Raw genomic sequence first — 26877 nt, 5'->3', positions numbered from 1 at the left:
AAGTGAGTGGCCGTGGCTTTGGAACGTTGGGGATCTGCGTCCCTGCCTCCCTGGGCTGTTCTGGGCCTGCGCAAAGCGCAGGCCCAGAAGAGCCCAAGGGACACAGGACTGCAGACACCAGTGTCCCACAGCCACGGGCGGCCATTAGCCGGTGTGTGGCGGCGGGGGAAAGTGGCCGAGGCGGCGGCAGAGCCGCCGCCTCGGCCATGAGCTGCGGCACGGTGAGAGGAGGCCGAGGCAACCAGAAGCGGCCGCCCTGAAAAAGGCGAGGGCAATGGCGGCGGGGGAAGACCGAGACGGGGGACAGGGAAGCTGGGCGAGGTGGCGGCGAAGCCGCCAACGAGGCCCCCGCCCGCTCACAGCCGTCGCCCCCGCCTGCTCACCCGCCCTCCCAGCTGCCCAAAATCACCTTCCCCGCTCCCCCCCAAAAAAGATTAAGGGCCCAAATGGCCCATGAGAAGGTCGCCGCCCCCGCCTATCGCCCTCCCGCCCACCCAGCTGCCGAAGACCACCTTACCCGCTCCAGCCCGAGGGAAAAGAGAGGAGCTCACGAGCAGAGCTCCTCTCTGTGCTAAGTCACTGCTCAAACTGCCGCTATGGACGCAAAGGACGCCTATTGCGTCCATTGCGACAGTATGGGCAGCAGCTTAACACAGAGAGTAGCTCTGTTCCCGAGTTCCTCTCTTCTCCTTCGGGCTGGAGCGGGTAAGGTGGGCTCCGGCAGCTGGGTGCGCGGGAGGGCGATAGGCCGGGGCGGCCACCTTCTCATGGGCCATTTTGGCCGTTATTCATCCAGACACCCCCCCAAAAAAGTATAAGCAAAATAAGGAAGAACAAAAACAGAGACAACAACAAAAAAAACCAAAAAGAGAGAGGGGACAAGGGGGAAAAAAAGAGACAGAAAGAGAGAGAGAGAGACAGAAAAGACGGGATAGAAAGCTAGCGCCCGTTATCATAACGGGCTTAAAAATACTAGTGAATAAATAAAATAAGATGGATCCCTGTCCCCAAAGGGCTCACAATCTAAAGGAAACATAAGATAGACACCAGCAACAGTCACTGGAGGTACTGTCCTGGGGGTGGATAGGGCCAGTTGCTCTCCCTCTGCTAAATAAAGAGAATCACCACATTAAAAGGTGCCTCTTTGTCAAGTTAGCAGGGGTTGTATAAGGGGTATAACGCCCTTATACAAATCTATGGTGCGACCACATCTGGAGTACTGTGTACAGCTTTGGTCACCATATCTTAAGAAGGATATTGTAGAACTGGAAAAGGTGCAGAAGAGGGGAACCAACATGTTCAGGGGCCTGGAGCACCTTCCTTATGAGGCTAGGCTACAGCATCTGGGGCTCTTTACCTTGGAAAAGGCAAATAAGGGGAGGCATGATTGAGGTATATAAAATTATTCATGGAGAAGGTAGACAGAGAGAAATTTTTCTCCCTCTCTCACATCACTAGAACCAGGTTTCATCCCATTAAAACAGAAGGTCAGGAACTTTAGGACTGACAAGAAGTACTTTTTCACACAGCATATAATTAATTTATTGAATTCTTTGCCATGGGATGTGGTGATGGCCACCAGCTTGGAAGGCTTAAAAAAAGGGCTTAGACAAGTCATGGAGGACAGGTCTATCAATGGCTACTAGTCTGGTGGCTATAAGTCACAGCCACAGAGGTATGGCAGCCTCAGAAGTACAATGCCTCAATTCCAGTTGCAGGGGAGCAACAGCAAGAGAGAGGGCATGCCCTTACCTCTTGCCTGTGGGCTCCCCAGAGGCATCTGGTGGGCCACTGTGTGGAACAGGATGCTGGATAAGATGGGCCTTGTGCCTGATCCAGCGGGGATGTTCTTATGTTCTTAAAATGGGATCACATTTTTCTCATGCAAAGATCTATGCCTTCCACACATGCACAAGTCATAAGGAAAACAAGAGACTAAATGCTTCCTGTATATCTGTAGGAAGTGCTTAGGGGACAATGTAAGGCAAGTTTTTAAATTATTGGTTGCTCCCTGTAGCACTGGACACGTCATTGGAAGCCAAAGGGAAGCTGACTCCAAGGCCCTGTAAGTGCATCTATTGCGCCTGTATCAGGGTTGGCTTTAGGTTTCAATATGTTCTCAGCAAACTGCCCTCCATGGGTTCTAGTTGGGTCGACCCTGAGAGACTCAACACACCATGATCACACAAAGGCCTTGTACACAGGAATGGTCTCAGGTATCAGAAGTAGAGGATTTATTTATTTTTAGAGCCCTGAGCCCCTGGCAGCTGTCCAATGCCAACTCTGACTCATCTTGACCTCTCCAAAACCACTGTGTCCAAAACTGGATTGTGCATATTTATTTAAATAGCCCACTATACAAATTATGTAGACTAAGATATACATTAACTAGCTGACCCGGCATAGAGCATCTGTGCAGTTGTGCACTGAGCCTGTGGCATCCCCCGCCAGTTCTCTTGCTCGCTCTCCCCCCGCAGCTCTTTTGATCACTCTCCCCTCACAGCTCTCATGCTCGCTCTCCCCCCGCAGCTCTCTCGCTCACTCTGCCCCCACAGCGCTCTCATTCACTCTGCCCCAGCAGCTCGCTCGCTCGCTCTCCCCCTGCAGCTTGCTTGCTCGCTCTCCCCCCCCCCGCAGCTCTCTCCCCTCCGCAGCAATCCCCATTGGGCGGGCCATGGCCAGGCCATCCCACCGCCGCCTCCCACCTCCTCCTCCCAGCTGGTAGGGATTTGCCCGCCGTCTGCCCTCCTCCTCGCCACTGCCATTATTTCTCCCCGCCACCACCTCCTCTTCCTGGCCGGCAGGGCTTCACCCGCCATCCACCCATCTCTTCCGGCCAGAGGGGCTTTGCCTGCTGGCCTTCCACCTCTGCATCCTGACTGCCACCATTATTTCTCTCCGCTTCAATGCTGGAACTCTTGCACGCTCCAGAGCATCTGCACGTTAGTACTTGATTGCTCCCTTCACCTCAGAGATCTCCCCACCCTCACCTGAGCTGCACTCTTGCTCTTCCCCTTGCTTCCATCCTCCTCATCCTTCTTGGTCATGGCTGCCTATTGGCCAAACTGCAGCCCCCTATCCCCAGAGACTTCCTCATCTGAGCCCCGCTCCTGCTCCTCCCCCCAGGAGCAGAAGCAGTGGTTGACCGGGTCGTTCCTCGCTGCTGCTGCCATCATGGCCACTTGTTCCCCTCAGGCCACTGACAGGCCCAGGCCCGTCCCTTGCCTGCCTCCCTCTGACAATGGCCTCGGTAGCCCCAAACATCAGCAGTGGTTGACTGGGCCCTTCCTTGCTGCTAGTGCTGCCATGGCCGTTCATTCTCCTCAGGCTGCTGACAGGCTCAGGCCCATCCCTTGCCCTTCCTTCTGTCTTTCTTCCCCCTTCCTTTTTTGTCTCTTTCTGTCTCCTCCACTTGCTCTTCCCCACTCTTTCTTCGCCCTCCCTTCATGTGTTTTCTCTCCCTCCCTCCCTAACAGATTTTGTTCATCTTGTTTCCTCATCTAATTCACCCAACGGCATCCTCCTTCTCCTAAAGGGACTCTTTCCTCCCTCACAGCCCGTCTTTTTGCAGACCCTTGCCTGCTATCCTTTTATATATAGAGATTTCTCTCCTCTACAATCAAGAACATCTTCCAACCAGTAACAGTTGCGTTCCAACTGACCTTAACCATCACAGGCTCCTCCTCCTTATCTGCGTAGGGAATCCCCACTGTCCAATCACCACAGTGCCACAGGTTCCTCCCCCCATTTGCATATGGAATCCCCACTGCCCAACCACCATGGTGCTTCTGCTCTCACAGGCTGCTTCTCTCTATCTGCATATGGAATCTCCACTGCCCAATCAGGTGCTTCTGCTTGCAAACTCTGTCAGCCAATCACCTCCTTTCTACCACGTCCACATGCATGGCCCATCTTGGAGAATTAATAATATAGATAATGAAAGTTATATCTCACTGTTCCTCAAGGGAGCTCAGATGTGTACACAGAATTATCCTTTGGATGTACTATTCCTCTGCCTTAACACGGTAATAAGAATGTGAACTATATTGGTTTCTTGCATTTGCTAATAATGTTTGATTCATCTCACTATATCCTGTTACAAATATAGTTCACATTCTTATTACCGTGTTTGGGCAGAGGAAGGTCCTGGAAAAACGAATGAAGCAAAGCAAAGCAGAGTGAGATTATCCTCAATAATCTGAGGAATAGTACATTCAAATGATTGTAGGATACACCTAAATAAGCCTGAAATAAATAATCAATCCAGGCAGAAAGCACCCTATACAAAGACCATGATAGCTCAATAAAGCTTAGCAGAGAGAAAGCTAGGAGTTACCCAGACCAGCAAAGTAAGTATGCTGTACAGGAACTGATAGATCTGAAAAACATAAGATCAATCCAAATTCTGTGTAGTGAAACTGAAACCAGTGAAGACGGACAGAGAACTTGGATTGATGTCTATTTAAACCAAGTACTCCCTGTTTGTGAAATGCACCTTAGAAGTGTTTTGCAATACTTGGTTACAGCCTTAGAATGACTGACTTAAGAAAAGAAGCAAACGTGTATGATTCTTCGGTGGGGTGGCGGGGAGACACGTGAGGAGGGTGTAAGAGATTTCCATTATTTATTTATTTATTTATATTGAAACATTTGATATACTGCCCACTCCGAAGACTCCGGGCAGGGTACAAAAACATGCAAAACAAGGCAGCATTAAATTTACATTCTAAATAAAACTAAAATAACTAACGGGGGGGGGGGGGGGTAGATAAACTACAGGGTAAAAGCCTGGCGGGGGGGAAATGTTAGAGGTTGTTGATTTTTACCCACAATAGGTAAAACAGCAGAACACTAAGGAATGAGCACACACACCAGTTACAGTGTAAGTAGCAGAGGATGGCTTGGATATTGCAGCTATTTAGAGAAAACACATGGAGATCCTTGTATGACTAAACACTAAACATTTATTGGTTAAATACACTTAGACAGGAAAGACCTATCTCTAATCTAAAGGACTACATAGTGGATAGGTTAGGAGAGGGAGAGAGATGTTTCCATCTGCTCTCTAGGAGGAAAGGAAGGATTGTGACTCAGCACAGGAAGTGCTGCAGAGTCAGTTCAGGGGTCATAGAGTAGGGACAGATAGGGAGACCCTGACTCACTGTCTCTACTCCCAGTGCCCCTAGTGGTCATTAGGACAGTTGGTGCAAAAGGTCGTTGCACTGGAAGTTCATCTCCAACAGAAAAGTATTCAATAAAGATTTAAAAATCGATAAGGAGGGAGCTAAACAAATCTGCAGGGGAACGAAATTCCAGAGAAGTGGGGCGGCAACCGAGAAGGCTCCACAAGATGGAGGCCAATAGTACAGAACAGAATGTGAAGATGAGTTTAGCATGAGGAAATTAAGCATAATGCATGGAACCTAGGCAAAATATAAGGATAATGACTCTCAACATTTCACATTTCACAAGCACTTTTAACTGAAGAATACTGCATCATCATTTGTACACTGCTGCAATGTGAGGCACAGCTATGTTCTCTGGCCTGACTTGTAATGTCTGGCAGTCCTTGGGGTGGCTAAAGATAGGATATTTCCATTCATTCTTGCGAGGCAAAAAAGGTAAGAGTTTAAAGAACCTCTAAGGATATGGAAATGGGATCGCAGTCTAGGCAAATCTTTAGGAAAGATACTCTATGGCAATATCCTACAAGGGGCAGGGGGCAGGAATAGGCTGGTCAGTTCTAATTGCACTCTTATTTTCTCACTGCCTATGAGAGTACATGTGTGTTTAAGTAATTGTATTTTTATTTTAGATTACAGTAGAATGGCAAGGAGAATGGAAAAATAGATAAAACTGCTTGAAATATAATAGGCCCAAATTGCAAAGGTCATATGTAAGAAGAGGTGTAAATTGGCAAGTGCCTGTGAGTTTAAGGAAGTGAGTAAGCCTGAGGGAGTCTAAGTCAATCTTAGGGAATCTACGTTGGCTAGCACATACATTCAAGGACTGGAAGAAAGCATAAGTTAAACCATCTGAGCCTCCCTCTAAATTTAGATGCCTTCTGGCAAAATTCAGAAGTAGTCTGTGTAAGAGGAGACAACTTTTCTCTCCCGAGCCTTTCTTGTTACTTTATTTCCATTAGTTGTGAATAAGAGATTTCAAGTAATCTATTTTGTCTTAAGGTGACTTGTGCTGATTTCAGTAGGATAGGATGAAGGCAAACACTTCAGTATAAACAGCTTGAATGGATTGCCCTACACATAGATTCACTATTCAACAGATAAAAAGAAGTAAGGTAAGGGGAACCCATAGATCTGTCATGCAGCACATATTTTTCATGCATATGGTCATGGGCATTCCCAAATCACAAGTCATAGGGCTGGAAAAGATCTCTGTTTGAGAGCCTACAGTGCTGCTGCCAGTCAAAGTAGACAAGAAATGAATAGATTTCAGAAGCTCCATATAAGGCAACTTCATCAGTAAGTTTAAGGTAGTGAACCTTAATGTGATGGCTGCTAGAAACAGATAATGACCTGGTTCACATAATCATTTGAATCTAGGTTTAACTGCTTTGGGGGTCTTTGTCGAGGCAGAAAGGCAGTATACAATGTAATAAATAAAATATAATGTCGGTTACCAATATTAGTGTGATTAGTGTGAATCCACGCCAATGTGGTTTATGGCCCAAGATGAATCTGAGATTTCCGCCTAGGCATGAGTTCACATAATCACACTAATGCTGGTAACCCACATTAAACCTAGATTCAAATTACTGTGCAAAGCAGACCTATGTAGACTTTCCTCCAAACTTGCCAGTAAAGCTCACAGCGATCTTGCCAGGTTGTGTGTATACAGTGTACTTGAAAAATCACAAAGTTCACACAGATTTTTCTGCAGATTAAATAAACCTGCACATTTTGCATGAATGTCACAGTTATGTCTTCAATTTACTGAAAGTAGTATTTCCAAATCATGGACATACCCAGCTGAAACAAACTTGGAAAGTCACAATGAATCTGACAGCTGTCAATGGCCTATCTTCCAGTCTGAACCAATGAGAAGAAATACCTGAAGAAGTTGCCAGCTAGAAAACCATGAAATCAACAGCTGGAGGAGAAGCACTTTACCTGGTGCATTATCAGGCATCTAGCACTACAACACAGATGCAAAGGGGCTACAAAAATAAGCCATAAACAAGTCTAGCTGGTAAACAGTTGTTTGATGTATCAACAGGAACACAGGCATCTGTCTTCTACCAAGTCAGACCACTGGCCATTCTAGTTCAGTATTGTCTACACCGAGTGGGTTCTCACAACCTACATGATACCAAAGAAATGGGAAAGGGAAGATTTGGGAGGGGTGTGTGCTCCTTATTCCTGATAGTAAGCACCAAGACATTTTCTGTGATGTTGGATTGGCACCATGCCAACCCAAAATTTAAAGTTCATCAGCAACCCTAGATCAAAACCTAGCTTACCAACCTCTGTTAAATGTTGGGTGGGCGTGGTGCCAATCTATCACAGAAAATTCTTACTATTTTATTCTTACTTTTGGGAATCAGGACTGTGCACACCTTTCAAATCTTCCCTTTCCCATTCCTCTTGCATCAGCTGTGAGAACCCACCCACTTTAGACAATACTGAGCTACAGCCCCATCTCCACAGCCATCCAGCTTACCAATGAATAGAAAGGAGCCTGAATTAAATTATGTATGTATGTATTTAACATATTTCTATGCCGTCCAAACCTTAAATCTCTGGGCGGTTTACAAATGACCCTGTGCCTAGCTAGACCCCTCAAAGAGCTATCGTGAGATCCAGAGAAGAGGCTCTTTTATGAATCTATAAAGCCACTGGCACTACCAGGATACTTTATTAAGTCCTAAGGGATGCCTTCCTCTGTTTCTGGAAGAATCTGGGCAGGTCTGGCAATATTAACATGGGTAGTATCTGCCTCTGGATTCCATTGGACCAACTTCCTTCACTACTGCCCAAACGTTTTCCATTATTTCTAGAGTGTTTCATCATGTTCTGTCCTATTGTGGTAGAGTGGGTCCAATGATTTCCACAAGATCACTTTTTAAGAGGTTTAGAAGTTGCATTGTTTGGGTATGTCATGCTGCTAAGAGGAAGCATTGCCTTACTTCCAATGTTTACCATAGTCAACAGTCACCTCTCTAATTCTCTTCCATTATTCTGTGCAATATGTTCAGTTTTTCCAATGCATATTATATGACACAAATGTTAAGAGTAGCACAATTCACATGAGGAAAAATCCAGCTTTTCCTTTGAATTTTAAATATGCCACTTTTAATATGCTAGCCAAGAAGTTTTAAAGCACATGTTTTACTAAAGAATACCTTAAATCATCCATTATAAATTCAGCCTCCTATATATTTCACTTAGTGCTATTAGACTGTCATATTCTTGCATCTTCCGTTATAATTAAGAACTTACACTGTTACACTTTGGGGGGGGAAGTGTTGAACTGCATTTATCACTTAAGTGCTAAATATAACAACCTGCAAAGCATAGTCCATGTGCTATTTCCTCCAGAGATCAAATTCAGAGAGATGACATCTGAACTTCCTTTGGATTTCATGAAGCGTCAATAATGGAACTGATACATGATCCTGCTGCATTTTAGCAATAGGAAGGATGTGTGAATTCTGAAAATCAATTCTCTCGAATTCCTGAAGCCCACACTTTATAGAGTTCCTGTACATCTGAAACTGTTAAGTGGCTTGCTTTAATATACGCTGAGAAGAAAGAAAATTGTCAGAATCTGAGAAAAAGTATACAGGTTTGGGTCGGGTGGGGGGATTATCTTCCAGTACATGCAGGATAATTTTATGCATATTTACTTGAAAGTAAGTTCTATTGTGCCCAAGAGGGCTTACTCTCTGGTAAGTATTTTTAGTGCTCTCTCGCTCTCTTTTGGTAGATACAGATAGAGATACAGATACAGATGCAGATATAGATAGAGAGATGGATGATAGGAGGAATTAACTAGCTTAAAATAGAGATCTGAATATTAAGTAATACAGACTTACAGCTCAGTATTTTGGTGTAGCTTCCAAACCTATTTAAATCCAGCTTACTTCTTTTAACTGATTCACAATTTATTTATATTCATTTATATAAACATTATAAATTTCCTTTCCAAAGATATTTTAATCAATGCAATTTACAAAAATTATTTGACTTATAATAAAAGGTTTGGATCCAGAAGCACCCCTGGACTGTGAGCTGTTCCTTCTGGGGAAGTCTGACCCCATCCAGATCCAGCAGGTCAAAATCATCTCCCAAGTTCCAACTAGAGATGTGCAAACTGGTTCAAAGGATTTGGGGTCGAGCTGAACCACCCCCAGTTTGGCTCAACCTTGGACCAACTCTCCCCAGCTGTTAGGGGGGGTTCATGAGCCATTTACGTTAAAAAAAATGTTTTAGTACTTACCCCTCTGGAGGGGCTTCTCTGAGCCCATGGAGGGATCTGCAGAGGTTCCCCCTCCCCATTCTCCAGCTTCCATTTGGGGGCATTTTTTGGCCCATTCTGGGCCTTTCCCCCATTTTGGTGGCAATTTAAAAGCCCGGGTAATGACCCAGTCCACACAGAGACCCACTGCACATGTGCAGAGGCCTCCAAAAACAGAGGCCAGCGGGGGCAGGGGGAACCTCCTCAGACCCGCCCCTCTCAGCCTCAGAGAGGTCCCACCAGAGGGAGTAGGTACTGATGAGGTCGAGAAATAGATTTGGGTGAAATTTTTAAAAATGGCTCCTTATCCCAAAAGGACTTACAAAATTACACTTGCACACACAGAACACCACCAATTTATTTAATTTATTTATTTATCATATTTAGATAATACCCTATATAAAATCTCTGGGCAATTAAAGTAGGCAATGGCATCAAATAGATGTTATGGTGGGCTGAATAGGGCCAGTTGCTCTCCCCCGATAAATATAAAGCCATCACTTTAAAAGGATATAACTTTCTCCAGCTAGTAGGGGATGCTTTCAATTCCCCATAACACTGAAGTTAAGCTGATTGACAGTCCATTAATATTTCCATACTACAATCTGGTGCACTGAATCAGCATACTAGACTCCTGCGAACTGCACATGTTCAGTGCTGATCCCTCTTCTGATCACTGTTCAGATGGAATCAATACAGGCATCACAATGGTAGTGCTATCAAACAAGTCACTGTGGCACCAAACCCCCATGCTAGAAACTTCTGTTTGATTGAGGTACTTGGCTATTAAGTCTCTAGAGCAGTCTAGATATTTTACTTCCTGTTCAACTTCCTGTGTTGGTGCTACTGTCACTGAGGAAAACTGCCATCTGGAAGTGCTCCAAGTCTAACATGTTTTCTTGGAAACCACTCCTGATGATTTAAATGGAACTTACATATGTTTATCCTCTTAATATCATTTTTACTTGTCTGGCTGCTTTCTCCTCCTAAAAGCCAGAGAGCAGTGTCCTCATGATAGTCCAGCTGTTGTGAGAGATCATAGGATCACAATTGGGCATGCAGTGATAAATTATTCTAACATGAGTAGCATAATGGTGTACCAAATTGGAATCACTGGCTTGGCTCCCAAGGTGCCAATCCACTAGCAAAGAACCTCTTCCACTCACTGTTTCCAACTTGGCAGAAGAGCTGCATGACAACTACCTCTGGCAGTAAATCCTGAGAAGTTCTGTTTGCACAAACTCTGGCCCACTACTGTGAGATGCTACCACTTGTATCTTCCTTATTGCTCATAATTAAACATCTACTACATTGTGGTTCTATGCTACAAGAAGTGTTCTGCTGGTACTTGGGCAAGAGTTCAGGGAACAACACTTATAATATTGCTGCTGTTCACAGTTCTTTGGTGCCAGGCCAGAATTTGGGACAAAAGGTTCAGAATTCCACCATTATACAGCATTTCTGGATGGATGGGGGAAGGCGAGGGCGAGGCAGAGAGAGAAAGAGCCACTCACACAGAAAGCATGGGAATTGTTTTGAAGTGAAGGGCTTTCAAAACAAAATCTTTGTGAAGGGCTCACTGGCACATCCTGTTGTCCAAACAGTGTAATGGGTTGCTTTTAAAAGTCACCTTAGATCCAAGTATTTCTATGTGAATGGATTGTGGATTGTATGTAATTACACATTGGAGAAAGCTTTGATGTCTTGCTATGATTCTTTTGGGATTCGTACCCCTGAAAAGTACTGCCCAGGGGATAGGGCAGCATGCAGAAGGTCCCAGAATCAATTCCTGGCATTTCAATGGATGGCTGGGAAATCCTTGAGCTTTTTCAGAGGGCAACTTTACTTTGGGAGGATGGGAGTGCATGCACATATCGGTCAGATGTACCCTGAAGTCCATGTGATATTTCAGAGAGCACTTCACACATGATTCGGGTTTTTCCCTCCATATTGGAACCTAGCCTCATTTATGTCCGGGGTAAAAAAAATCCTCTTTTTGAGTCAGAGTATCCATTATGTCCCGAACAGTGCAGCCTCGCAGTAAACCTTCAGTACAGCCGGCTGTCTGAAAAACCTCCTAGAAAGGAGTTGCTAGCCAGTGTAGAATATAGTCCAATAGTCTCATTCAGTATATGCAGCTTTACAGTGTTGACCAAGTGGTCTCCTTTTTCAACAATTCTTTGAATGAGCGGTTCTTGCAATACTTTTTGGGGGGTGTTGTTTCACACCAGTACATGCTATACTAGTATTATGTGCTACTAGGGAAAAGATGGCTGTTAGAGAAGCTATTGCAGCATCAGCCACTGTTTCTAAATCAGCAATTACAGACTGATTTGTTAGGCACATCTGCTCAGTGGCATGAAAGTACAGCCTCCTTTCCCTTAGTCGACAAGTTGGTTAGTATTTAGGTCTCCCAGACTGATGATTAAGCTGTTGCTTAAATAGGTTGAAGAATATATGACCTCGTGTTGAACATCTCCTTGGGATCAGCACCAAAAGAAAATCTCTAGCTGTGTCTGTTATATTCTGGGGAGTAGGCCGCAATAATCGCGAGGCAAGATATGGCACAAAAGCTTGGGATAGATGTATTATTTCAGTGGTTCATGGCAGAAGCACAAAGGTAACAGCCTGATCAAAGCTTTCCCTCCCAGGCTTAAACTCTGGCCTCACTTCAGTGAGGGTGGCTTCCCTAAAATCAATAAAGTTGCACAAGATGTCAGTCAGTGGAAAATTTCCCCGAGTGCCTCAAAATGAAGTCTGATAGAATTTTTTCAAAAAGAAATTAGGATAGTTTTCTTTCTTTCAAAATAATCTCTCTTTTAAATCCAGAAAAAAATATGTGTTTGTGAATATTTAGTTTAAATACTTGTCAGTATTTTTTTGCAAGCAGTTCCAGCAGATATTTCTACTGGGACCAGATCTCACATTCCGAGGCCAGAATTATAGGAAATTGACGCCACTTCAAAACCAAAGAAAAGCCACACCCCAAAAGCTTTTGTGACAGGTCCTTCAAATATGGTTGTTCTCCTAACTCTCACAACAACACAGAAAAGAGAAAAACACAGAACAGAGGAAAGCCTTCTCTGCAGAAGGAGGTGGGGTATCCACTAGGCCTATGCATGTAGGAAAATTTCAGATCCAATCCAATATGACCTGATATGGCCTCCCACAACTATGTGTGTGGTCAAATCAGGTCAGAACTGTAACATTTTTCCCGTACTATATCAGACTCTGCCGTTCCCTCACCACAACCTCCAGGATTCAGCCCCTGGAAAGAAAACCTGGTTTTCTTTTCTTGCTGGGCTGGTTTTGAGGTGCTGCATCCTGGAAATTGTGGGGAGTCCATGGAGGACTCTCTCACCCTGAGTGTCCTTCATGGACACTCGTCCCTTCTCTCACCTCCCTTCCTGGAACAGAAGAGCTAGCTGAGAAGCCTCGTGCCTTCAGCAAGGGTTTCCCCCCTGTAAATCACAAGCCACAGTGGAAGAAGCAGTGTGATGGCTATGGCTATGGTGGGACAGGGTGTCCCAACCATATGGGGTGGTTTGTGGGACAGGGTGTCCCAACCATATGTCCCAACCATATGTCCCACCATATGATGGCTATGGTGGTGGGACAGGGTGTCCCAAAGGCATGCTGGAATTCCAACAGAGTTCTGCAATGACAGGAAGGTATCTTGTTGGCATTTCAATTGTCCAGGGGACTCTTCTTTCAGAACTTGTTCTGATACTGTCCAACAGAGGGCATATCGGGTCCCAACACAATATGTGGCCCTAACATTCACCCATTCACCAGTACAAAGTCTTATGGATCTGAAGTCATGCAAACCAGCAAATCAGAGAAATCTTGTGTCACTATAATGTATATTATGTGAATAATTCAAAACTATAGTGGAACTTCTTCCTAAATGGGTGTGTGTGTATGTTTGTGTGGTTTCTGTGAAATGTGAATATATTAGCCCTAATAGCAAGCTGTATCAACAAGCTAGATAATCTATTCATCAGACAATGTAATGTTAATCCCAGTTTTGTTACAGACACTCCCCACCCCCCAACTGATTCCAAAGAACATAAGAACAGCACTGCTGGATTAGGCCCAAGGCCTCTCTAGTCCAGCATTCTGTTTCATACAGTAGCCTACAAGATACCTCTGTGAAGCCCACAGGCAAGAAGTGAGGGCATGCCCTCTCTCCTCCTGTTGCTCCCCTGCAACTTGTATTTAGAAGCACCTTGCCTCTGAGGCTGGAGTTGGCCCATAGCCACCAAACTAGTAGCCATTAATAGACCTGTCCTCCATGAATCTGTCTAAGCCCCTTTAAAGCCATCCAAGCTAGTGGCCATCACCACATCCTGTGGCAGAGAATTCCATAATCAATCATGTGCTGTGTGAAAAGGTACTTTCTTTGTGTTCCGATGCTATAAGTGGCCACCGCTGCTGGAAAAGCGGCAGGCAGGGTGGTGGCAAGCGGATAAGGAGCTGCTTGCCTCCTTTTTAAGGGAACCGTTCCCTGCCCCGCCAAACTGGTTCAAAGGCTGGTGCCCAAAGTGATTCGGCGCTTCCCAGAGGAGGCGCTGAACCAGCTTGTGCAAATCTCTAGTAGCTAAGCCTGAGAATACAGCATTATAGCATGCCTAGGATTTATTTTATTGCTCAATCCTAATGTTTCTTGTTAAATGATATTTAACAAGACACAACAGAAGTGCAATTATTTTTAAAAAAAATTTAAATCACAGTCTTAATTAAAACAACAAAATGAAGGATAACTGCAAAATTAAAATATTTTACCAGTAGTCCTAAATTAAGCAAAGAGGGGAAATAATGGCTCTCCTTGAGGAGAGAGTTCTAAAGTTTGGGGGCTGCCATTATGCTGAGTCAGACCATTGACTCAGTATTTCCTACACTGACTGGCAGCGGCTATCCAAGGTTTCAGACTCTCTTAGCCCTACCTGGAGATGCCAGAGAGTGAACCTGGAACCCTCTGCATGCAAACAGATGCAGCTATGGCCCCATCTCTGAAGGGAATATCTTACAGCATACTGTGCTCACATGTGGTCTCCCATCCAAATGCAAATCCGGGTGGATCTGCTTAGCAAAGGGCATAATTCATGTTTGCTACTGTAGCTATCCTCCCCTTTCATCCTTTTTGGATGAAACTGTCCCAAATAGTCCCACCAAAGTGAATGTATCTGTTCCAGAATAAGTGGTTTGAGGCCTGCTTTATCACACTGGAAAAACAGCATAATTTACAACTATATAGAAAGTATTAGAAACACCAACCATATTACAATAAACTTATCCTTAACAAATTTAAATACATTAATATTTAAACCATCAAATAGTTTACTAAATTAATATTTAATTGGCTTAATAAAAATAAATGTTCGTAAGACTACTACAAAAAAGCAAGGAAAAGGAAAGAAGCAAGCCCTTCTCTTCACATTCCAAGTTTCCCTAGAGGTTTCTTTAGCTGTACAGCAAAGAAAGCTTGAGAAATATCTTTGGCTCAGCAGGGCTGGAGGCTGCTTTTTCTCCTTGAGAACTCCTGAGGTTCTGATGTATCTCAAGTTATGCAGCAGCAGCATGATCAATTACTCTTATGCAGTGCACAGAATCAAAACCTTTGAAGAATTGCCTTTGGGACACAGAAATCATCTCATCATGCTTTTGCCTCACTCTGCCCTCCAAAAAAATAATTTTTTTTTTAAAAACCAGACCTCAAAACAATGTGTTGTATTCAGTGCCAAATCACGGGTGGAATGTTCTTCCAAAGAAATCAACAGGCAGGCTCCTTCTAATGCCAGCAGTCAACCAGCTAATTGTCAGATGCTGTATATTTCTTTTCTTTTGTTAAAATGAATTAAAGCTTTTCTTCCTGGTATCTTTATCATGCTGTTACCGTTGGAAGTGATTCTCATTTTTCCACACCACAAGCATTTTTCCACACCACAAAAGAGTGCAGCATGGATGATGTTATGATTCTTCTACCTGGTATGGAGAGGAGAGTTCCCACATGCTATAGAAGGAACACAAGATGATCTCAATGCAAATTGCAATGGCAGCATGAGAAAGCCATTGCGTGGAAAGCCATTTGGAGCATCGCTCACACAATAATGTGTAGACTGGCTTTTTCAGAGAAAGTACCTAGTTGCTGGCAACCAGTGCGGACACTGAAATGAGTGGGAAGTTGTACATTGCTATGTATAAAGTTTTATTAATTTCAATGGCTGACATCCACACAGAATAATGTTTTGCACATGTAGCATTAGAAGGACAATTTTTGCCAATTCCCACTTTCCTCTGTGCTTCCTGAACACACAGGGGCATGTCTAGGGTGGGGCAGGCAGGGCATGTGCCCCGGGCACCACTTGAAGGGGTGCGCCATTTCTTAATTTTTTTTAAAAAAAAAATAAAAATGGGCACCAAAAACAAAATGGCCACTGGACATGCTCAAATGGCCTCTGTGAGGCCCTAGACCATGCCAGGCCTTGCAGAGGCCATTTGAGCAAGCGTGGTGGCCATTTTGTTTTCAGCAGCAATTTTAAAAAACAATTATTTTTAAAAATGACCACCGCACATACTCAAATGGTGCCTGTGAGGCCCTAGAGGCCAGTGGGAGGAGGTGGGAACTTTGCAGACCCCCCCACAGCAGACCCCCGAAGGGGCTACAGGTAATTTTTTTAAAAAAAAATTAATATAATATAGGTCACTGTACACATATTCAGATTGGCACTATGTACAGAGAATCAGGGCTTGTAAATACTGTGCTGAAGTTTATGAGCTAAGATTGTATTCATTTGCTCTTACTTTGTTTCTTGTGATAAATGAGTTAAATGTGACCTCAATGATTTTCAGTCAATTATTTGTTACTGGGGGGCACTGCTGTGCTGCTGGGGACCCGTGGATCATGGTATGCCACTTCCCCCCGCATTTTTAGGGCCATTCCCCCGCTTTTTGGAACATTTTCCCGATCTCCAGGAACCTAACCCCCACGATCCCCTTGCCCCAATGCCTCCATATTCATGGTTTCCGTATCCGTGGTAACAGCAGAGAACAGAACCCCCATGAATAGGGAAGTTCTCCTATACACGTATATTTATTTTCTCCATAACTATAATTTTGATCTTAACAGTGGCCAAAATCCTAATGCAGCACGCACTTGCACAATGAACAAATTTGTGCTAGTGCAAGAAGACTGCATAGCTGTGCTAAATCATAGGGATTATTTTGACAGGGCAGTTTCCAAAGCTCTAGGGCAGCCACAGAGAAGGCCCGGCCCTGAGTTGCAACCAAATAAGCTGGACCTCCCCAGATGATCTTAATAGGCAGCTAGGTACATGACAAAGAAGGTGCTCTCTTAAGTACCCTGGGCCCAAGCTATTATAGGTAATAACCAGCACTTTGTAATTTGCTCAGAAACATATCAGCAGCCAGTGCAGTTTGGTGTTATATGGTCCCTTTGGGTTGCCCCATAGACCAGTCTGGTTGCTGCATTCTCCCAGTTGTAGCTTCTGAACTATGTACAAAGACATCTACTTGTAGACTGCATTACAGTAGTCAGCTTAGAGGTTTCCAGCATATGCACCACTGTTTTAAGGTCCTCTAGAATTTTACCTCCAGAAATGGGCATAGCTGAAATAAGCTTTCAGCATATCATCTGAAGCTGAAAAAAGGCACTCCTGACACTGCCTCAACCTGAGAAACCAGAGAGTGTTTTGGATCCATGAGCACTCCCAAGCTATGTACCTGACCTATGTACCTGAGTGTAACCCCATGCAGAACAGGCAGATCTAAACAACTTCTTGTGTCCCGACCCCCTTCAGTCAATAACTCTGCCTTAGTCTTATCTGGATTCAACTTCCATTTGTTATCCCTCATCCAGCCCATTACTGCCACCAGGCAAGCATTTAGGGAAGTTATGCCATTTCCAGATGAGGTCGATATGGAGAAACAGATTTGGGTGTCATCAGCACATTGATAACACCCTGCACCAAACCTCCTGAGGATCTCTTTCAACTGTTTCATGTAGATGTCAATGAGCACTGGAGATAGAATGGAGCCTTGTGGAACTCCATACGTCATTTCTCACTTTGCAGAGCAGCAGTCTCCAAGTGACTGAAATCTACCAGAAAGGTTGGAACGGAACCACTGTAAAACAGTGCTACCCAATCCCACCTCCCTCATGCGACCCCAAAAGATACCACTGTCGATTGTATCAAAAGCTGCCGAGAGATCCAAAAGGCTCAGCAGAGTCACACTCCCTCTGTCAGTAGACAATAAAGACAATATAGTGTTTCATCATTCCCTGAGGCATATATGGACTGAGGAACAGCTTTCACAGCAGGAGGTGCACTAGTGCAGCATCTTAGTCCAGATGTCAGCCATTTCTTCACTGTAAGACCCAGGGACCAATGGCAGCCCCCACCAATGCTAAGTGAGGTCCCCTGCCTAATTTTTTAAATTGGGCCTGTGTGAAGCTTCAGCCAAAGCTGAATGCAACTCTGAATATTCAGAATCTTCTGCGGCGTGTGGAGATGACCATTCTCACTATGCAGTGATGCACTTTGTCCAGTGTTGGTGGGGCTCCGTGAAGGAAAATGGTGGCCTCTTGAGCCCCTGCACTATATTGGAAAGTGTGCACAGACTAGTGATGGGAAGTGTAGCCCTTCCCAGTGCTTTGTTCCTAGAGCTCTTGCGAGAGGACTCTGCCTCTCTTAAAGGGAGCTCCAAGCACTGAGAAGAGTACAACACTGGGTTGAAATCAGCACAGTGGGAAATGGCTCTCACACTGAAGGGGTTTTTTTGCCAGAGTGGCCCCTGCTTGAAAAATAGTGAAGATTACTGCACTGTGCTTGTATTATTATGTTTAAATGAAGCAGGGTGAGTGTTAAATGGACAACTTTAAAATTCATTTGTTCCATTCTGGCAGACTCAGCACTGAGATCATTAATTTTCCATGCCTATTAAAATGTGCTAAATGATATTGTAAGTATCTGTTTCAAAGATAACACTGATGTTATCCAGTATAAATACACATTATATAAATGTCAAAATGTCAAAACGTTATAATTTTATTTTATCCCACACATTATCATGTCTACTTGTAAATGAGGTAGATCTGGCCCAAGGCAACTGCCTGGACTTAAAAATCCATTGTTGTTTTTTATCCATACCTGTCTTTCAGTAAGATCCAGGTTTACTGCTATCTCATATCTCCGCAGCCTGGTGAGGTAGTTGTGGTGGGCAAATTCGGCTTCTAACTCTCTGATTTGCTCTTTGGTGAAAGCTGTTCTTTCCTTCCTTGGTTTACTGTTGACTTCTGATTTATAATTTCCTTCTTGAGAATCTGAAATAAACATAAGATCAAATCAGAAGTCATGGCAAGTTCATGATTTATTAGGGTGTTAATACCATAAATTAAAAATGTCAAGAAAAAACATATATAGAAAACATTGGATTAGACAGGAAGCTTCATGCGGGAGACATTCTGGCAAAATCATGGATACCAGTTATAAGATTAAAAAGGCAATAACAGACCTTCTATTGACTTTACTTGATCACATTTACATTCCCTCACTAAACATTAGGGACCCGGTCTAGGGATATATATTCTCAGTAGAGGATTGCCTCTTGTCACATGTATGTATCTATATACTGATATATCTATGTATCTGAGCCAGCGTGGTGTAGTGGTTAGAGTGCTGGACTAGGACCGAGGAGACCCGAGTTCAAATCCCCATTCAGCCATGATACTTGCTGGGTGACTCTAGGCCAGTCACTTCTCTCTCGGCCTAACCTACTTCACAGGGTTGTTGTGAGGAGAAACTTAAGTATGTAGTACAACACTCTGGGCTCCTTGGAGGAAGAGCAGGATATAAATGTGAAAATTAATTAGCTATACATACATGTTGAGGGCTATCCACAATGGCAGCAGTGATTGCCTATTTGCACAACCTGAACAATTCCCTTTCCTGAAGGTGGGATGTCAGGATTCAACCTCACCCCAGTAAAAAAACCGATTAGCATTGCCAAAGTAGCAGGGGCACTGATTGAAGATGGCCCTGTGGCAAATTCGGAAGCATGGCCTCATGTTTGCTGATTGCCCCCTTTGCTTGCCATCCGCTACCTCTGCCCGCCTACCTCTGCCCGCCATCCGCTACTTGCCCGCCTTCACTTGCCACCTGCCATCCTTCGCTCATTGCCTGCCTCGCCTTTGCTCACCACGCACCACCTGCCCACATTCACCCCGACTGCCAGTGAGAACAGCACTGCTTAAAGGGGCCACCTCTTCTCCCTGGGACTGGGGCTATGCTACTTTAGATTCTGGAGGCAATGCACTCAGTGGTTGTGACACCACTGCAAGGCAGACTGTCCTCTATGTTCAGTGCTGTGTGCATGCTTTTCTATCCCAAGCACAGCTCTGACTTCTAAATGCAGAGAGCCAAATGCACAATTACCTTTACAACATCTCAAATGACCAACATATACTCCTGGTCCATTTAAATGCTACCAAATGCTGTCAACTTTAGCAGGGGAGATATTTTTATTGCTGTAGATACACATGACTGCAGGCTGCTATTAGCATTGTGCATGTTTATGTGATGGTTACTTGGGATATGGTTGTAAGTCTCAACATTTTTATTATAAAGGTGGCCTAATTTTCCCCCAAGGCATATTCCCTGAAGAAACACTGTGTAATCTCAAATGCATTTGGATTAATAAAATTGTCCGTGCACTTTATAGTCACAGTATAGTTATGTTAAATGTGCTCTAAAACAATCTGAACATGGCACAAAAGCACATCAAAACTAAAAAGCTAGTTCATTCCTTTCTGAGTTTTGATGAAGTTACCTCACATTTTGATTTGAGCACGTTCCTGCATTATGATTTTCATTCATGAATATCACTTCCTTGTAGGAAAATGCTTGTCACCCATGACATGACAAACACCTATTTTTCTGTGTTTGCGGAAGTTATGTCCGTGTAGGAAAATCACCATGTGTAAAGTGGCCCTAAATCAAACTATGACCCTGAATATCAGATTACCCTGCCCGCCCAAATTTTATAGCCATTTGTTTCTAATCTTGGCACGCCACATGCTGTAAATCCAAAATTAGCTAGCGTTCAGCATGAGAATCACTAGTCAACTTTTGGCTTCATCAACCATCTTAAAAATGTCACAGATAAATTCACACTTCAGCTGCTGATTTAAATAGAAACTTGCATCAACTTCCAAGCAGACAAGCCCATAAGCAGTCTCTTTATGACTTTCGCTGAAGGATTAGTCATCGGCATGCCTAAGATTGCCTTGCTGGCCACAGAGTCCAATAATGAGAGCTAGATCTTAAAAGCAGGTAATAAGAAAGATGTGGATCAAAGTTAACCAGTTTATTGGGAAGCGCACGTGTGTGTGTGTGTGTGTGTGTGTGTGTGTGTGTTCATTTCAAATACTGGACTGCAAAATCTAGTATTGTCATTGTCACTAGTGCTAAAGTCATTCAAAGTGTTGGTGATTGAAAACTCACTTTTACATGCACATTAAAAAAAAAAACCTATTTAAAAGCATTATTATTATTATTTTTTAAAAAAAATCCCAAACACCCTCTAAACATACATGCTGAAATAAAGCCCACAGAATGGAGAGAACATTTAAAAGATCTCAAGAGAAAAATCCCTCCAACAGCACAAATAGAAAGCTTACTGCACTTCCAGAAAATGCTTGGGTGGCTTTGGCAGAACACCACAGCAAGACAGTTCCCAGCTGCTGTAGATCAGCCCCTAGAATGGATCTCTATATGTCTAGAGTATACATGTTTGCGCTTGACATGCTGATCCCAGCCTCTCCTGTAGCTGGAACAATTATTGTAGCATCTTGCGTGAAACAAGGACGGTAGAGCTGGACAGCTCCACCTGCTTACTTCTAAAAAACAGGGCACTGAGTGCAATCCTAGACAATGCAAGGCTGTGCTTGCCTGTTAGGAACTATCGGCCAACTCTGTAGGTCTTAGGAGATAATGAAATGGACAACTGCAGCCCATATCTCTTCACCTCCAGAGCATTTCTCTCCTTGTAAAGGCATAGGGACATAGGAAGCTGCCATATACTGAGTCCATCTCGCTCAGTATTGTCTACACAGACTGGCAGTGGCTTCTCCAAGATTGCAGGCAGGAGTCTCTCTCAGCCCTATCTTGGAGATGCTGCCAGGGAGGGAACTTAGAACCTTCTGCTCTTCCCAGAGTGGCTCCATCCCCCAAGGGGAATATCTTACAGTGCTCACACATCAAGACTCCCTTTCATGTGCAACCTGGGTGGACCCTGCTTAGCTAAGGGGACAAGTAATGCTTGCTACCACAAAACCAGCTCTCTTCCTTTCTTTTGTGTTGTACCATTAGTTCATGCTTTGGTACAGGAGATAGGTTACTCTAGCCTAATGGAGTAAGAAGACAGGGGTATGTCTGGACCAGCCATTTTCTCAGAACACATTTCCGAGACAGCAAGTTGCAATTTCCACCTCACTAGGTGGTATTCCTGGTTAGGATTTGACTTTTGTAGAGGGAAAGTTTGTGCCCGGTTTACAGGGCTGTGAATCAACAAAAAAAGATCCAGAATCCGGTTTACAGGGCTGTGAATCAACAAAAAAATCGAGAATTTCCCCGGTGCATTACTAAAATAAATAATGTCTATGCCCTGCAAATATAAGAGGGGTGTCCCCCCCCCGGTCATAAAATTGGGAAATGAACAGATGTTATGACATTCCTTCCTTTCCCGGGGCATAGTGGGCTAGATAGATGCTGGGAAGAAAAGTGGTGTTTTGAAATGCTGTTCTTTGCTGCAGTTGGCAGAATGGAAGAGCGGTGCATCACCACAGGCCAATAATTGGACCAACATGATGCAGCCTCTATTGGGCAATTTCTCTTCAGATGCTACTGCTCACTTACCATTGTAGGTAAATCTCTCCACCACCAATAGGTTCCAATACAATATTGTATTGTATTGTATTGTATTGTATTGTATTGTATTGTATTGTTTTATCATGTCTGAAGAGAAATTGCCCAGTTGAGCCTACATCATGTTGTGATGCACAGCTCTGCTGATTAACCCTCATCTGGATTTGGGGTGGATTTCCACCCCCAGCTGTGTAAAGCTGCGTAAACAAGCAAACCACTACACTCCTAGCTATGCTCTTGTTGTCATACTCTTACCTGTACTCTGGCACACGATATATACACAAATAAGGTCCCTTACCAGTATATGTTATTAACAAAAATATGACACAGGACTGAAAACTGCCCCCAAATGAATGGGCTTTCTATGGTAGGGTGGTTTCTATCCCATTCCTATTATAAGTCAATTGGGAGAAAAAACTCCCAGAAATGAATGGGCTTTCTATGGTGGAGTGGTATCTATCCCATGACCATTTTAAGCTCTTTGGAATTCATTCATTCATTCATTCATTCATTTTAGTGTTCCATTTCTATATCCCTTTTTATTAAAATAATCCCCAAACAGTTTACTATCTAATTAAGACAATGCACAATTAATACAAATTAAAAGTACAAATATTGAATATAAAAATAATATAACTCTATTTAAAAGTTTAAAAACCTACATAAAACACTAACACAAAAAGCAGTAAAACTGGTACTTTCATATAAAAATGTGGGTGAAGAGCCACGTTTTTACTTGTTTTCTAAGAACTGGTTAGCTGGGGAGTGGGGAAGCATACCCTGTTTCTCTTGAAAAACTCCAGTTTTGTTTCCCCAGAGGATGAAAACTAGTTGGAGTCACTGTAAAGTTCTGTGATTCCAATTTAGGGCAGATGAAACCAGCCCCTCCCACAATGTCAGACCTAGTGTTTGGAACAAATAAAACAAATCAAAATAATGTGTGTGAGAGAAAAATACAGCCGTTAAAATGGTACAATAATAAAACTACAATAGATACAACAGCCCCAAAACAGATTTTCCAGGATATTTCTCTTTTAGGGAGGAGCTACAATTACTTGATGGGACCTAGAAGCTAAAATACAGAATTTTGCTATGTTATATGATGTGGTACAATATTTGTCTGCTAAAAGAATCTGTATATAAAATTCATCAGATCAACCTGGGGAATTCTTTAGTATAGCCCAAATTAATTTATTATGCAAATCATGATTTAAAAAACGCAATAGAGGAGCCCCTCCCACAATGTCAGACCTAGTGTTTGGAATAAGTAGAGCATTCAGTAGCTTCTGACTTCACAGAAGCAGGGATTTTAGCCCGCAGAACAAGGCCAAGACGATCACAACAGCAGCAACCACATGTCAGTTTCAGTAAGCCTGGCATCCATGATTAAACCATCTGCAGCACATATCTGGTCTTTTCTCATTTCCTACTGGGTTACAGCCCAAAATGGGCTGTAGTTGCAGCTTGGTTCCGGGTGGAGAGATCAAGATGTAGAGGTGGGATGTATGGCATTGAACAGTTTGCTGAACTTCACTCACCTGCCAGTGAAGGCACCAAGATAATGGGTTACCTGACAAGCAGAAATGACAAAAGGCAGTCTACAACCACTCTATTACTCCTGCCACTGCACAGTGCTGAGGTGGGGTCTGTGTCCTCTGGTGACAGACCAGACCAAGAGAAGTTTAGTCCAGCAGGAGGAAGTAATGAGTGAAACAAAAAAAAACCCTCTGCAATCTGGGGGGGGGGAGAGAGAGAGAGAGAGAGAGAGAGAGAGAGAGAGAGAGAGAGAGAACCATCATGAACTCTGAAGGAGAAATCCAAGTACTGCTTGAAGTGCTGGAGCACCACTGTCAGAATAGGCAATACTGCTATGTACCTATGGCCAGACTCACTGACAGAAGCTTCCCATGTTCTGATGGAAGTACCTTGACCTAACAGAACTGAAAGTGTATGATAGTCCTGGCTGGTGTGTGTCATGCCAATCAGGAAATGCTGCAGGGACTGTGGGCAGTACATTTGGGGCTTTCCTACTTCTGTGCCATGATGCAGCTGAGATTATTTGAGAACATTTCAAATAATTTCAGGTCCAATGACAAAGCCAAATGACAGGAGAGAAGAGTGATTGCCAAGCTGGCAACTATTATAGGTATCTGGACCTTATTTGTGCAGATGTTGCAGCATAGCTACATTCCTGGGTCTGACCAGCAGTTGATGAACAGCTGTTAAGTTTATGAACTGCTGTCTGTCCTGGCAACACATTCCATGCAAGCCAAAGAAGTATAGTTTGAAATTATGGTGGTGCTGTGATGCAGAAACACCCCACCTACTGACAGGAGATGTTTACTTTGGGAAGCAAGCTGGAGGATGCAACAAAGACAAATAGGCTTGCAAGTTGTGCAACAATGTGTACAGCCATGGAGCAACACATGGGGCTGCTTGCTGAAGTGTGTGTAGAGGGGTGATTCAGATGAGCATCCCTCTCATGTAATTAAAGGCTGTGCCAAGAGCATGTTGGCGTATCCACCAGTGGCATCAGGGCAAGTAAATTCTTGCTACAGACTGGATGTTCTTGCATGTGCAAGCCAATGTTCATCTGAACCTGCCTTCATAGAACTGTGGTGAGGAATAACTCCCCGCCCCCATCACCCAGTTTATAGCTGACAGAGGCTCTCCTGAGCAAGAGGTTGAACTGTGTAGGCACCATGAAACACAAGAAGCCCAACATACCCCCAGAGATGCAACCATATTCACAAAGGGCACTGTCCACTGTATTTGGCTTGGATGGACAGAAGTCCCTGGTGTTGTGTGTACTCGGGAAGTTTGTGCCCAGGACAACTGACAAGAAACCAAGCAAAAGAAATGGTTGATTGTGGGTGATTGGCCTGTAGAATGCACTGGACCATCTCCCAGCTTTAGGTCAGTCACAGTGTGTCCTTTCAGCTGAAATGCTGAGAATGGAGCTGCTGAAGTATGGATCCTCTTTAGTGTGAGATTGAAGTGCTCATTTTTCTTAAGCTGAGAACTCACATTGTCAGTGAGTTGTGCATTCACATAGTGAGCCATGCTTGGGATGTGGGAGTCACCGCTGCACTCCATGATTGAAATGTTAGATTATTGTGCATTCTGTGGCATGAAAAAGTTGGGGAAGGGGCATTCAATGTAACCAAAGGGGCTACTTGGGTGTAGGGAGTTCTACTCATATGTAAATGACTCCAGATAAGAGTTAAACAACTACAACATTGTCAGCCATTGCTTGGTTGTAGAGCACCTGTTTTGTATGCAAAAGGTCCCAGGTTCAATCCTGGCGGCATCTCCAGGTAGTAGGGATGTGCACGGAACCAACTGGCCTAGGCCACACAGAGGACAAATGCGCAGGCACGTGGGCTCCATAATGGCCGGTGGGTGAAGGCCGAAAACCGGCTGAAGAGCGGCCAAACTGGCCGAGGGGGGCGTGACAAAAGCCAGCAGGGGGGAAGGGGGAACCTCCGCAGGGCCCCCCCCCCGCTGCCTCCAGGAACTACCCAGAGGGGAGTAAAGGGTTTTTAAAACCAATTTCAAGCTCACGAACCCCCTGAACATTGGGAGATGTTCGGTTTAGGGTTGGACCGAACAGGGGGTGGTTCAGTTTGACCCCAAATGGTTGAACCAAACCAGTTCTATTTTGAACACATTCGACTTTGAACCTGTTTGCACACCCCTACCAGGTAGGGCTGGGAAAGATTCCTCCCTCAAACCTTGGAGAGCTACTGCCAGTCAGTGTAAACAATAATAGATGGCCGCTAGATGGACCTATGGTCTGACTCGTTATAAGGCAGCTTCCTATGTTCTTATGTCATTTACAGTTTTGTGACTTGAAATGAAGATTTTCCTCCATACTCATGAGTGTCACCGTTCGCGATGCAAAGCAAATTTAAGGGCAATCTAGATGGATCTTCTTGTCAGTGCCTCAGACTGTCATTTTCAGTTCTTCTCATAGGAAGGCAGACCTTCAATATTTCATCCTTCCATACAGGTGCCAGCCGGCTGATTAACACAGCAGGCTGAGGCACTTCATTTAGATTAATATTCTGCTGTTCTTGGTGTGTGTAGACTATAAATATGCAAAGAGCAGCACAGGAAATTTTGGCCAAGGAGAATAGTTTGCACCTCCTGTGAGATTCCAAACTGGTGTGGCACAGCCTAAATTAACCTGAGTCGTTAAGAGGAAGAAGACTTTAAAGTAAGGCTAGGACTGAGTGGGCCAATAATTGAATAAGGAAAGAAACTGTCTGATGCTAATCTCAGATTCTAACTATATACTTGTCCTTTGAAGGACAAGATCTGGAGGAAAGAGATGTAGCAGAGAAAGGGATTAAAAGGATTTCAGTCCTATCTTTGCTATATTCCAGCACAGGGAATTACTATGCACTCTGTCCTCAAGTCAATACAGCCTTCAGATTCCACCATCAACCCCTCT

The 26877-nt window shown here is 44.0% G+C and overlaps 1 protein-coding gene across 1 annotated transcript in view; it reads right to left on the bottom strand.

Moving 5' to 3' along the window:
* The window catches only part of MEOX2 (mesenchyme homeobox 2), a 91707-nt gene that overhangs the window by 3267 nt on the left and 61563 nt on the right, over positions 1-26877 (bottom strand). Inside the window, exon 2 of the mRNA XM_053263321.1 lies at positions 18648-18820. Within this exon, the coding sequence (XP_053119296.1) occupies positions 18648-18820 (173 nt within the window). The remainder of the gene's footprint in view (positions 1-18647; positions 18821-26877) is intronic.

Source organism: Hemicordylus capensis, chromosome 6, assembly GCF_027244095.1.
Source record: "Hemicordylus capensis ecotype Gifberg chromosome 6, rHemCap1.1.pri, whole genome shotgun sequence".
NCBI lineage: Eukaryota > Metazoa > Chordata > Lepidosauria > Squamata > Cordylidae > Hemicordylus > Hemicordylus capensis.
Note: the sequence above shows the minus strand (reverse complement) of the source record. Positions and strands in the feature narration are given on the sequence as shown.